Source organism: Scardinius erythrophthalmus (assembly GCF_964197995.2).
Source record: "Scardinius erythrophthalmus genome assembly, chromosome: 17".
Classification (NCBI taxonomy): Eukaryota; Metazoa; Chordata; class Actinopteri; order Cypriniformes; family Leuciscidae; genus Scardinius; species Scardinius erythrophthalmus.
In genome coordinates this window covers 20,862,771-20,877,723 of record NC_138237.1, presented here as the reverse complement: position 1 = coordinate 20,877,723, position 14,953 = coordinate 20,862,771, and the positions used below count along the sequence as shown (strand labels likewise).

Below are 14,953 nucleotides of genomic sequence, written 5' to 3'. Positions count from 1 at the left end.
TTAAAATAATGGATTGCTATAGAGATTTTTAGGAGCTTTGTTACTTTAAGGCAGATGCTACTGTGTTTCTCTAACAGCTTGTCTGCTGCAACAATAACAAACCATTTTTTGGTCTTGGCATATGTTTATGCAGTGAAATGGATGAATGGAAAAGTTTGATTATGTTTCTCAATCCAATGGCACAGCAGCACCACCTGCTGTCTAATTCTGTATTGTCATGTACTGCAATAGACCTACATTTAGGTTTTTGTTTTCACATTTTTGTTTTCTAAAATACTTCATCCTCACTGGCTGGCGTTTGTGAAAAAAAAAAAAACATGACGACGAACGATTTTACCTAAAACATAATTTTGAAGAAAATATGACAAAATAAATAACACTTGGTTGATGGACCCCAATGGAAGTCAATGGGGTCCATCAACTGTTTGGTTACTCGCATTCTTCAATATATCTTCTTTTGTGTTCAGCAGAAGAAAGAAATTCATAAAGGTTTTAAACAAATTGAGGTTGACAGATCGAATGATGACAGAATTTTAATTTTTGGGTGAACTATTCCTTTAACAATACACTATCAATGTATTTGTTTTGCTTTTAAGGAAAAATCTACAAAGAATATGATTGTTTGAAACAATACAATCACAGTCAATATCTGGGAATCACCTGCAAGACACGTGCAAGATGAAGCTGAATAGTGAAACACCCGTAAACTGAAGCGCTTTGTGAGCAGGTTAATTAACACATCCGATATGACGCATCAGATATACACAACATAAACATAATATTACAGCTTAAATATATGTGTTGTTCACAACAAGTACAGTATTCATGTTATTTGTGTTACTATTATTTTGTGTAAATAATATTATTTGGTAAAGAAGTAATAATATTAATAGTATAATTAAGATAAAATTATATTTAATAAAATTATAATAGAAATTTATATTAATATTTTGCTCTTTTCAACCAAATTAGTCAGTAAATTGAGAAAATTGACAATGTATATGACATGACAAAATATTGACTAAACTCAAAGGATCTCTTTATCAAAGACACTGTTAGTGTTAAACTGTTAAAAAAGTTAGATTTGAAGTGGGTGTTTTGGGTTAAATAACTGAAATTAAAAAGTAACATCTGCATTTGCATACAGTTTGGAAAAAAGCCAATGCCGGCATCTGTCAGATGTGTTGCCTTGTACCTGTCGAGCGAGGTTCACGGAGTCAGCAGTCAGTCTGTCTCTGAGGTGTTGGTCCAGCTGTGAGGCGGGTGCGATCTCCACCACCTTCTGGTGTCTCCTCTGGATTGAGCAGTCCCTCTCGTACAGGTGAATGACATTGCCGTATTTATCGCCTACACACAATGGACCGATCAACTCATTGAGCATTACACTGAAGTCTTAAACCCATCTGGCTGTGTAAACAAACTCATCTGCTAGTATTTCTCCAAAATATAACAAACACAATCATTTAACAGATCAATAGACACTATGCAAATTAGCTGGCAACAGAGCACTGCACCATTCTGTTCACTGTTGAGAACAGTGCGCTACACGCAAATATCCAAAAATGTTTTAATTAAATGCCAGACAATCTATTTAAATAAATCGAATTTGTTGTTTGGGGTTTTGAGCACTTCTTCAATGACGATGTCTGGGAACAGATTTAAAGTAAAACTCCTGTCATCATTTACTCACCCTCATGTCGTTCCAAACCGTGTGACTTTCCATTGGGACACAAAAGGAGAAATTTTAAAGAGTCCAGGTTGTTCTTTTGCAAGCAATTGCGATGAATGAGGACTGAAGCTTTCAATACTCTGTTTGTAATCAGATCGATGGCACAATTAGACTGAAAAGCCTTCATGTAAAGTAAACAATCAATTCGACTGAGCTCGATCTGAATGAAATTATGATTCGGCTGAAATGGGTGGTGCAGATTTATTTAATAACCCATTTGATAAGTGGTAAACAGTTTATTCAAATATACCTTGTGCACATGTGCAGTGCCATGATGCAAATGTTTTTACATGTCTTCCAAATGGGTGCATGTTTATTTATGTCTTTTGAACTGATCAGTAGAGGAGACCAAGGCCTGGATTCACAGACAGGGCTTAGATTTAGTCAGGATTAGGCCTTAGTTAAATTAGGACATGTAAGTAGGTTTTATAAATGTGCCTGCATCTTGAGACAAAACACTTGCATATCTTACAATATATCAGTCACTCTTGAAGGACCAGCACCACATCCTCTTGTACCACTGTTTGAAGAATTCATCTTCCAGAATCTGACAGTAAGTGTTTGGAGTTTATTTTTAGCCCATCTTCTACGCTGAAGTCCATTTTGCAGAGATGGACTAAAAATGAACTCCCAAAACTTATTGTCAGATTCTAGAAGATGAATTCTTCAAACAGTGGTACAAGAGGATATGGTGCTGGTCATTCAAGAGTCACTCTCAATCTGTCGGTCTATAAAAAAATCAGTCTTCATGTATTTTATTATACTTCAGCTTGTGATTCTTATTAAGAAGGGGTCATTTTTATGATTCTTTACCTAATCTAAGTCTCTGAGACCCTGACACCTTGCTCTTCTGGAGACTCCAGGTAGGTTGCAGTTCTGGAAAATGGTGGCGCTGGAGACTAAAGGGTTCCTGATGGTTTCACACTTAATTCTTCACCTTAATTCTTCATTCTTTTGCAGTTAACGTGTCTTTTCTTCTCCACCTGTTTTTGTCTGACCCAATGAGCATTTCACTGTCCAATGGTCATGCCTTAATTGCAATTTCTAGTATTACATTAGTATTGTATCCTTCTCATGGGCATTTAATCATTTTTGACTTTTCATCTCTTTTTTGGCTTATTATATCTGTAAAATAAAACGTGCCTAATAAGTCTGCACACCTGAATTAAAGGCATTTTTCATTTCCAGCCTTCATGAACAATTATATATCACTTATAAATGATTAAATACAAAATTAATAGTAGTTATTAAGATTAATATGGTTTGGAATTGGCAAAATGTGCCTGGGAATCAAATACGATCAGAATATCAACATGCCTAATAATTCTGCACGCACTGTATTAACAGAACTCTCAAAATCTGAAACTGGATTTGATTCAATCAGACTGATGAAAATTAGTGAATGTAAACTCTGTCCTCACACAAAGCTACTATATGGCTTCAAAAGACTTGGAATATAACAAACAAGTCATCTGGGCCACTATTATGTTACTTTTGTGCCTTTTTCTTAAGATTAAGACATTTTTCACATTAAATGCTTGGAAAAGAGCAACATTTATCCTTTTGTGTTCTACAGTAGATAAAGTTATACAGGTTTGGAATGACATGAAAGTGAGTAAATGATGACAGAATGTTCATTATTGGTTGAACTTTTTTTTAAATGTTTTATATTAGAATACTTGATTTGCAGTTGTTGTCCAGAGACTAGCCCAACACAATCGAACTCACTTACCAAGGATCTGCACCTCGATGTGTCTGGGTTTCTCAATGAACTTCTCCACAAACAGAGCTCCATTGCCAAAGGCGGTCAGGGCCTCAGAGTACGCTCGCTGATAGTTCTCCTCTAGTTCCTGGTCACACACACACAGCCACAGGGTCACCCGGTGTAAATACCCAGCACACCAATTCATACAGCGCCACTAACTGAACAGCAAACAAATCTAAAGTGCACACAAGGGCCTCACTTTAACGCTCATTTAAAAGCCCTCCAGTGTCAAAGCTCGCAACTGGCTATTTGAAGGAACGGAGCAAAGATTAAATGTGTTCCAATCCACAACAAATAATTTTACTCTCAGACACGATACCTCATACTCTTTGACCACCCGCATCCCACGGCCCCCGCCCCCATACGCAGCCTTGAAGATAATCGGGAAGCCGTAGCTGTTGGAGAACTCTTGAGCTTCCTGCAAAGATGAGATGGGACCGTCTGTTCCAGGTACCACCGGCACACCTGTAGGATGACCAGAAAAAGCGTTTTCTTTTATTGTACTGTAGCAATGTCATGCCATTCTTTTATGTACCATGAAAATATTGATACAATACTAGTTTAGTAGACAAATTTAGGTTTAGTAATTTAAGATTTTAATTTTAAAAAGCATTTAAAATCATTTTTCCACATGAAATAACCAGAGATTATAATAAAGAGAACTGAAATGAGCAAATCGCCCCAAAAGAACATTTTAGTACCCACTCATTCTCATGAAACACTGAAAATGCTGTAAATAGAGTCAAAACATACAGCTCACAAGCCAAGTAAGTGAAATCTACCCTGTAAAAAAGCCTGTCATTTTACAGATAATAAAATCTGTAAAAGTACAGTAAAAAATGTAAACATTTACAGAACAATTTTACAGAAAACATTAACATTTTAAACCAGTAAATGCAACTATTGCAAAATTAAGTTTCATATTTACATTTTTTTTTTTTTGATCATCATTTGCAATGCTTCATGGGATTGCAGATCAAAGTTTGTAATGTTGTGATTCACCTCAAAGCTGGTTGGTTTGGTTCATGGCTTATAAGCTCTTTAACAAAGACCTTTTAAAAATCCCTAGGGGAAAATACTTCAGGAACCAAGGCACTGAAAAAGTGGACGGGCACTTTTGCACACTATTCAACAACACAACTGATAATACACTGTGATGAGAGAGTGCAGGGTGTGTGATAAACGCTTTACCTGCACTGATGGCAATGGTACGAGCCTCAACTTTGTCCCCCATCTTACGCACCACGTCCGGGGTGGGGCCGATAAAACGTACCCCAGCATCCACACAAGCCTGGGCAAAATCTGCTCGTTCTGACAGAAAGCCATAGCCTGGGTGGATGGCATCTACGCCATTCTCCTGTCAGACACATAATGTGAAGTATTCTGTCACAATTAATCCCCAAAAACACATTTTCAAGATTCATATAATCAAAAGTCACTACCAACTAAAAAATTCTAAATAAATTACTACTTTTATTCAGCAAGGATGCATTAAATTGATCAAAAGTGACAGTAAAGACATTTCTATTGTTAGAAATCTTTTGTAAATGTTATTTTGGTCAAATTTATTTATTTATTTATTTATTTATTTTTTAACCTTTATTTTTACAGGCAAGTCATTAAGAACAAGTTCTTATTTACAATGGCGGCCTGACGAATAACTGTCAAATATTGACAAATAACTGTCAAATGATTGTGAAAAAAGTAAAGTATCAGGGTTTCCACTAAAATATTAAGCAGCACAACTGTTTTCAACATTGATAATTATAAGAAATATTTCCTGAGCAAATAAATCATATTAGAATGATTTCTGAAGGATCATGTGACACTGAAGACTAGCTGCTGAAAATTCTGCTTCGCCATCAAAGGGATGAATTCCATTTTGAAATATATTAAAATATATTAAAATAGAAAACTGTTGTTTAAAAGAGACTTCTTTCTCCCCAATGCATTTACACATTTAGCGGAAGCTTTTATCCACTGCGACTTAGAGTAAACCCATGACCTTAGTGTTGCCAGTAACCCTGTACTTCATTACTTTGAGCCATAATATTGTAGATACAGCTCTTTCCATTATCAGCTAAAAAGCAGTAGTGGCTTCCTTCCAAGAATACAGCCCAACTGACTGAAACCTTTTGCTTATCGACCTGTTTTTAAGGTTAACTGATGTAGCTGTCTCTTAAACAAGTCATGACAAGATGTTAGGAATGTTTCATGCACCTAATAAAACATAGGACATTTTTTTCAACACACATTAGGTAAAGTGTTGAATTGATAAGCAGTATATCTGTTTATTTATTGATTAAGCCAATAACTGACTAGCTTGTCTATTGATTGTTGCCTGAGGTATTTAATCAGAAAATGAGATGTGGGAGAGCAGCTGCCTGTTTACAGCTACACTACCCTGTCTTCTTGGCAGCAGACTCTGAACTCTATTGTCAGAAGGCATAATTACGTGCAATTACTGCTCTTAGCAGGACTGTTTGTGCTCTATCTGTCCAATCACAGCAGCCTGTACTTTACAGGTCACGCGATCCTAATCTACTATTTCACCACACAAACACCACAAAATTCGCAGGTGTTAAAAACTTTGCTTTGAACCAAACAGTCTGGTTTTTGAGACAAACAGGGTCAGTTGATGGAAATGTCACTTACTCTATTGTGTCTATATCTTACATTTTATGCCTTGCAAACTCAAATATTTGGTTTTCTGTGACATTTGGTTGTCGATTCAGCCGATTAAAATGACCTTGCTTGCAGGCATAGATGAGGTTTAGTAAGAATGGCTTTAAAGTGTTTTGGTGGCATCATTAAGAATGGGTTGAAAATAACAAACCAATTAGTAACACTCAGTTACTAATTTAAATATTTTTTAATTTCTTGCTGTCTTGGAGTTTCCTGAATAATTGTACTGAATAGTATGTTTAATTTCTAGCTATTAGTGATTATTTGTAACGATAACTTATTAGATGAAAAAATACCTGTATTTGTGTGTGACAAATGCATAAGAACAATAAATAATATATTTTAAATATTTTAAAAGTAAAATTCACTACCATTCAAAGGTTTGGGAACAATACTTTAGTAATTAATACTTTTATTTAGCAAAAAATCATTAAATTGATTGACAGTGACAGGAAAAAAAATTCTAATTTTGTTCTTTTGAAATTTCTATTCATCATAGAATCCACAAAAAATATTAAGCATCATAACTGTTATTTTCAATTGTTATAATAATATATCCTGATTTTACTGTATTTTTGACCAAATAAATGCAGCCTTGATGAGCGTAAAAGTCTACATTCCAAAACATAATTTAAAAAAAAGTGTCAAATTATAAATATAACATTATAAAATCTTTTTTTTTTTTTTTTTTTTTAAATTGACAATTTTTTGTGTTTGAAGCCAGTGAATAACCATGGCAGGGCAAGTAGAAAACTGAACTACTGTACAGAGGATTCACAGAGTATCTTTACTGAAGCCACACGAGTGTGAGAAAAGTCTGACCTTGGCCACTTTGATGATGTCTGGTATATGCAGGTAGGCCGCTACAGGCGGCAGCCCCTTGCCGATGAGGTAAGCTTCATCTGCCTTTTGTCTGTGCATCTGACCCGTGTCCTGCTCAGAGTAGACGGCCACTGTACGGATCCCCAGCTCTGTGCATGCCCGAAACACCCGGATGGCAATCTCTCCTGCAAAGAGCGTTTCATGAATTACAATGCATGAGTGTACAATTCGTTCATACCATGTATTTTACAGCGGAAGGACAGAAGATAAAAAGACTGAGAACTGTTATGTTGAGGATAGGACACAACATTTCTACAGTAAACAATATCTTTAACCGTATTTTATGGATGCATTAACTTTAAAATTCGATCTGATTGCAATAATCAGAAAATTATTACTTTTTTTTTTAAATACAGTTGTAAGTCTGTAAGATTTTATGTTTTGAAAGAAGTCTCTAATACTCACCAAAGCTGCATTTATTTGATACAAATACAGTAAAAGAGTGACATAATACTTTTTTAATATATTTTATGTATAACATTTTATATTTTCTGTGATGGTAAAGCTGAATTTTCAGCATCATTACTCCAGTCTTCAGTGTCACATGATCCTTCACAAATCATTCTAATATGCTGATTTGGTGCTCAATAAACATTTATTAAACATTTATGGTTATTTGAGGAGTAGAAAGCTCAAAAGAACAGCATTACAAGGTAATAACTTCTATAAAATAAAATAAATTGTGCTGACCCCAAGCTTTTGAATGGTTTATTTATATATTTATTAAGTGTTATATTCCTGTAATTTGAAAAATATATACAATACTACAAATAAAATAAAACAATCCGTTTTTTTAAATGTCAAATTAATGTTTCAATAACTGTATCACATAATGTTTAACAGTTAGCAGCTAGTATGCTAGTACCACATTCAGAACACAGCTGCTGCTGACACACCTCTGTTGGCCACCATGACCTTTTTGATGGGTTTGTACTCCAGTGTCTGCGGGGCAGTATGGGCGGAGCGGGTCATAATCCACACCCTCCTGATGGCTAACAGCCCCAGGGCAGAGCGCTGTCCTCCCAGTCCCACCTGTAGCAGCATCTAGAGAACGAGAGCCAAAGATAGGTGTTACAGAAAGCAGTTCATTCATGCTCCTGTAGTGATATCTATGTTATCTGCATCTGTAAAGAACCAAAGTGATTAGGAGTAGTCTTGCACTGTTTCACACAGGAGCTCAGGAGATAACAAGAGTCAACACTCGAACTAAAGGGAAAGTGAGGTCAAGGAAAATAATACATGCAACAACAGGAAAATACACCTTGTATAGTAAATGAGTGCTAAATATAACAACAAACAAATCCACAAGCACTTGGACAAGGAAAGAAGACTGGCATATGCTACGTGAGAAGACACTCAAGGCTGTCTTTAAAACAAAAAGCTGTATTTCAAGCTTATCCACACATACTGAAAAACATGAACAGGGTCAAGTGCCCACAGGGCCGAACAGAACAAAAACACAATGTTATATTGCGATCATATTGCCTGTGGACAAAGCTTCTAAGGCCGAGACTGAACACCTGAAACAACAGCAGAACTGATTAAACTCTGTGGGAAACACTGAAGGATCAGAGAGACTCTAAAGCCACAGGAGACAAAAGGCTATAAAGACTACAGAACAGACAATAAAAGCAGAGTTGTGCAACAAAACTGACTCGATTGCTCATCAAAACACACCCAGAAACTGGGGGGGGGGGTGTTTAAAAAAAACAAAAGCATGTTTGTTATGAACAAGTATGAATCATTCACAAAAATATCATTACGATGCATTTAGAAAAAAGATAGGGTGAATTTTCATTTCATTCAGACGTAAACAGTGTTACTAAATTATTAGAGTTTATAATTAGAGTTTTAAAATTGACTTTAATTGAGCATTAGGTTATGACAAACTAATAAATGTTAAAATATCCTACATCGTCAGATACGAATATTGTAACAATAACAATAGGCCTATAACAAATACAGTGCTATGCATAAGTTTAGACACCCATACTAAAGTTGACTAAAAAGAGGAATAAAAAAATCATCTTTTGGAAACTGAACTTAAAGGAGAACTCCGGTCAATTTTAACATTGAGCTCATTTTTTTGTACATTTGGAGTGCTGTCAATACAGAGAACAACGACAAAAATCGGTGTTGCCTACACCGAGTTATTCTATTTTTAAAATTTGCACCCTGTTGACTTCAATGGGGCAAGTACTAAACCTGCTTTTAGCCTCTTAACATCCTTGATGTGTCATTACAAGTGCACAGAAAATGTGAGTGATTCCTTCTGAGTGAACACGGGTGAATCTGACTGCAGTAGATGTAAAAGACATGTATAAAAATTATGTTATTTAAGCCAGCGCAAATACCTGTTTACATCCTGTTTTTCTGTTGAAGTCCAAAGTAGTCGATTGCCAAGTTCACGCGCGTGATCATAGGTAACTAAACCTATGCGCGTGAACTCGGCAATCGACTACTATACTAATAGAATAACTCGGTGTAGGCAACACCGATTTTTGTCGTTGTTCTCTGTATTGACAGCACTCCAAATGTACAAAAAAATGAGCTCAATGTTAAAATTGACCGGAGTTCTCCTTTAATGCCTTAATTTAAAAAATTAGGAAAAATCCAACCTTTAAGGACACCAATTTTCTTTGTGAATGAATAATGTATCGTAAATAAATAAATGTTCTTCCTTAAAATACAGGGTGCATAAGTTTGGACACCCCTATGTTAAATTCCCATAGAGGCAGGCAGATTTTTATTTTTATTTTTTTTTTATTTATTTTTTTAGGATACTATGCATCCTGATAAAGTTCCCTTGGCCTTTGGAATTAAAATAGCCCCACATCATCACATAGCCTTCACCACACCTAGAGATTGGCATGGTTTTATTTCAGTTAGCCTAATAGCTAGTTTGATTTGCATTGAGAGATGATCTTATGGAAAGTACTCCATGCCAATCTCTAGGTATGGTGAAGGCTATGTGATGATGTGGGGCTATTTTAATTCCAAAGGCCAAGGGAACTTTATCAGGATGCATAGTATCCTGGATCCATGAAGTAACTGGCCTTTAAAAATAAAAATGTGCCTGCCTCTATGGGAATTTAACATAGGGGTGTCCAAACTTATGCACCCTGTATTTTAAGGAAGAACATTTATTTATTTACGATACATCATTCATTCACAAAGAAAATTGGTGTCCTTAAAGGTTGGATTTTTCCTAATTTTTTTAATTAAGGCATTAAGTTCAATTTCCAAAAGACGATTTTTTATTCCTCTTTTTAGTCAACTTTAGCATGGGTGTCTAAACTTATGCATAGCACTGTACCTTCCTAAATACAACATTTGGCACATTGTTAGCCCTTAATTTTGTGTTAGACATTTTAATTTTTTTAATTAATTTTATTTATTTTTCTATTCATCCCACCATGTCATGTTAATAATTTCTGCAGATTTTTAAAACTATAATATTTTGTTTATACTTTTTTTACAATAAGCCATTCTGGTAATGTGATGGGTCATATGACGTCCAATGTACTGAAGCAAAACCAGTTGAAAATTCCAATTACCAATTCATTTAGGAGTGGGGAGAACTAGCAAACACACCTGGTTTATATTTGCATATTTTCTAAAGGAAACATGCATTTGATACTAAATTACTTACAAGGATATTGCAAAAACATGCTCAAAAGTCTACCGACTGCAAAGGAAAGGTATTTGCACAGCATACGGCCCCTAGATTCATTTCTAATCTGCAAATCACAAAACTCCTCTACAAAAGCTACGGCTGATTTCACATGGGAGCATATTTAAGGTGTCCCATTTCACTCTAACTCTTCTGTGGTTACGGGAAAGTTCAACTGTTCTTATACTTGTCTTCCCCTGAATAAGAGGCATTCCTCTGCCAAAAATCACAACAATACAGCAACTGTGTCCTGCCTGAGAGGACCTGACACTGATACATGAGCTTTGCAGAGGAGAGAATCTGAAGCTGCTGTAAACAATAGCAGCACATTTATGTAAATGACTGTGTGGAGATGGGACAATGTATTGAATGGCATTCTAATCTGTATGTGAATTGGGCCATGTAAAACAGAGAGGGGTTAAATGGTGTGATTTGGTAGCAAAATGATGATCATCATATTACAAATTTAGCAAATTATGCAAAATAGCTTCCTGACTTTGTAGAAGGAAGTGGCTTTGAGAGATTAAGTGAAACATTCGCATTAAAACTTTAATCCAAAAGTATTTTGGCACAGCCAGTGGGCTTGGTCTACTAAAAAAAAAAAAAAAAATTACTCTACTACTCAAAAGAAAACAATGCACAGAGATCCACTTACAAACTCGCTCACAGCCCAACTTATAAGAACACAGGGCCATTTGTTTGAGAGAAAAAACAAGTCCAGAATATTGCCTCTGGTCTCACTCATTCTGCCACATCTTTCTTACTCATTATGAGAGACTTACCTGATACACAAAAACATAAGGGCAATACAATATTTAAACATGCAATAAACCTTTTTCTTGGATCATTCCAATCCCAAAATGCACCACAAACAAGGCTTTCAAAGAAATCTGTGTGTCACTCATAATGTATGCATGAACATATACAGTCATGTGAAAAAGAAAGTACACCCTTTTGAATTTTATGGTTTTATGTTTCAGGACATAATAAAAAAATAATCTGGTCCTTGGCAGGTCTTAAAATGAGGTAAATAAAACCTCAGATGAACAACAACTCATGACATATTCCACCGTGTCATGGTTTATTGAACAAAAACTAGGCCAAAATGGAGAATCCATGTGTGACAAAGTACACACTTGCTGCTTCCATATGAATTAAAAGGGTAAATAGCAGTCAGACGCTGCTAATCAAATGTCTTTGATTAATTGATCATCAGCAAGCGTGACCAACTCTATAAAAGTAGAAGTTTTGGCAGTTTGATGGTCTGGAGCATTTAGGTGTGTGTTAACAAAATGCCAAGGAGGAAAGACATCAGCAATGATCTTAGAGTTGCAATTGTTGCTGCCATCAATCTAGGAAGGGTTATAAGGCCATTTCCATGTCCATCATTCTACAGTGATGAAGATTATTCACAAGTGGAAAACATTCAAGGCAGTTGCCAATCTGAGTGGACGACTCAGCAAATTCACCTCAAGGTCCGACCAGGCACTGCTCAGAGAAACAAAAAATACCAACTGTCAAGCACAGTGGTGGAGGGGTGATGATTTTTGGCTTGTTTGCAGCCACATGACCTGGGCACCTTCCAGTCATTGATATGACCATGAACTCCTCTGTATACCAAATGTATTCTGAAGTCAAATGTGAGGCCATCTGTCCAACATCTAAAGCTTGGCCAAAATTGGGCTGCACAACAGGACATTGATCCCAAGCACACCAGAGCAAATCTACAACAGAATGGCTGAAAAAGAAAATAATCAAGATGTTGCACTGGCCCAGTCAAAGTCCAGACCTCAACCCGATGGAAATGCTGTGGCAGGACCTTAAGAGAGCCGTGTATTTAACAAATGCCTGCAAACCTCAATGAACTGAAGCAACGTTTCAAAGAATAGTGGGACAACATTCCTCCACAACGATGTGAGAGACTGATAAATTCATATAGAAAACTAAAGTATTACTTAAAATGATTACTGCTAAAAGTGGCTCTACAAGCAACTGAATCATAGGGTGTACTTAGTTTGCCCCCCATAGTTTCTCCATTTCGGCTTTTTTAAACAGTCTAATACAGTATGTCATGTGTTGTTGGCATCTGGGTTGTATTTACTTCATTTTAAGACCTGCTAAAGACCAGATTATTTTTTATTATGGCCTGATAAATAAAACCATAGAATTTCTTTATCACATGACTGTATATTTTAAGCAATGCCAAGATGGTAGATGTGAAATGGGATGAAAAGACAGGCAGTCTGCATGATTCTGCTGCTTTTAGCACATCATCGGTTGCCACCATGTGGCTGATGATGATGACTCCAATATATCCCAGAATTCAAGAGTCATCAGGTTTCTGAAGATGTTCATAAGTGTCATATTATCAGACACCTGCTGCTTTTCATAAAACACGTTCAGTGTTACGTAACTGTGTATAATATGTGACAAAAATTGGAGTCAGGGGTGAATCTATGACTATGACAATATGACCAAGAACTATTCTTGTGAACTGGAATCCAATTCAATTAATAAAAACTGCATGTATAATAATTAAAAAAGGGACATGTTTAAAATACATTCCTAAAAGTCATGCTGAATCTGCTCAAACAACCAAATAAAACCTGGATATTAATGTACATGGCAGCTGCACAACAACATTTTGATAAAAGCTCATATTTATAGTAATATAATATTTTAAAAGATTAAAATAAAAAATAAAAAATAATTCAGCCAACTTCCTCCTCCAACCTCCATATGGCGAATATCATGTTACTGATGTCTAAATCACTGTTCATTTCTTTATTTGCTGTAAACTGCCCTATTAATATTTGGGGCATCATAAGGGACAGTTTGACACTGTCATTCCTGGATTGGGATTGGACTGTCATCGACAGCTGCCAATTTAAAAGTGAACCTGAACTTGCTGCGCAATGAATAACCATTTCCCATTAGCAAGCTTCAACATTCCTTTTTAAACGGACGTGCAGCCATGAAGTGTTTATGTTTGGTAATAGTTTATAGGTCAATATTTTTTTTCTTGAATCAATAAACCACCCATTTGTCTACTGGCAAACTATTGGTGTATGTTGTAAATCCATCATCTTGTCCAGTTTGATTCATTCAATTGGCACATGGGTTAGCAAACAGAGGAAAGCGTGAGAGTGCAATGCCCTTTGATCGCATGCTGGACGACTTCAAAACTCTATCAGTTATCTATCACGGTTCATAAATATTTACTGCAGAAGCCACGACTGTCTGCTCATTGCAATAAAATGCACTTATGCTCAACTTAACATATCAAGCGGCTAGTGTTTATAAGGGCAGCAACTTGTGCTCATCATACTTGCAATAAAGCATAAGTTACGACAGCAGTTTCAAAAAACGCCTATCATCTCATCTGATCCGATTAACCTAAAATGCGAGAATGCAGTCTTACCTTCTTATTCTTGTCTCACAGCAGTGGCGTTCTGGGGTCCAATCCTGTTCCTTGAAGAAGAAACGTGAAGACGTGAAGACGTAAAATCCTCGCTGCGTAAGTTCAGTGAATATCAATTGTACGTAGCGAAGTAACTAAATGCGCCTCGACTGAACTCGCTTATTTACATCTCCTGACAGGGTGTTATTTCGCAGCCGAATGCTTCAGATTCCCCGCTGGATTTTCAACTCGTTAAAATTGTTTGCCTAAGTATGTCTAAATCGTCTGAGTTGGCTTGTCCTGCCACTAATCAGTTGAACACTTTTTAGTATTTGGCCAGTTGCAACATTTTTTCCTTGAATCAATAAACCACCCATCTGTATACTGGCAAACTATTGGTGTATGTTCTGAGCCTGGCGTCCCCGCCTACGTCTCACTTGTCATTGATGTGATTGGTTGGCGCTGAAATCGGCGGTGACCTATTCGTTCTGCGTCACGTCAGTCATCAACAGCTCTGTACATGTGCCCCGGTATTGGGCGTTTGGGGGAAGCTTGGGTATTGTAGTTTCATTACGAGACAAAACTACAGATGCAGACTTAGTCATGTGGACGTTTCTGTTACCCTCACTCGTTTCTAATTTTACACATCCCAAAGATATAAAATATGTTTGTAATATTTGCGATGTATGTGTTTGTTTGTATGTATGTGTTTCTAAGTGATATGCTGACTCTTAATTGATGTAATGTGATTCAAAATCATAAAATATTGTCTTGTGCAAACAAATGACAATAAACACAATAGATATACATCGAATGCAC

General features: G+C 36.2%; 1 protein-coding gene across 1 annotated transcript in view; it reads right to left on the bottom strand.

Annotated features, from left to right (window-relative positions):
• Positions 1–14,517, bottom strand: part of pcxa (pyruvate carboxylase a) — a 138,972-nt gene extending 124,455 nt beyond the window's left edge. The window contains exons 1-7 of the mRNA XM_081391741.1: positions 14,156–14,517; positions 7,958–8,105; positions 7,002–7,186; positions 4,686–4,851; positions 3,814–3,959; positions 3,462–3,579; positions 1,196–1,347 (exon numbers count right to left, since the gene is read on the bottom strand). Coding sequence (XP_081247867.1) covers positions 1,196–1,347; positions 3,462–3,579; positions 3,814–3,959; positions 4,686–4,851; positions 7,002–7,186; positions 7,958–8,105 — 915 coding nt within the window. The 5' untranslated portion in view covers positions 14,156–14,517. The remainder of the gene's footprint in view (positions 1–1,195; positions 1,348–3,461; positions 3,580–3,813; positions 3,960–4,685; positions 4,852–7,001; positions 7,187–7,957; positions 8,106–14,155) is intronic.
• Positions 14,518–14,953: the final 436 nt, after the last annotated feature.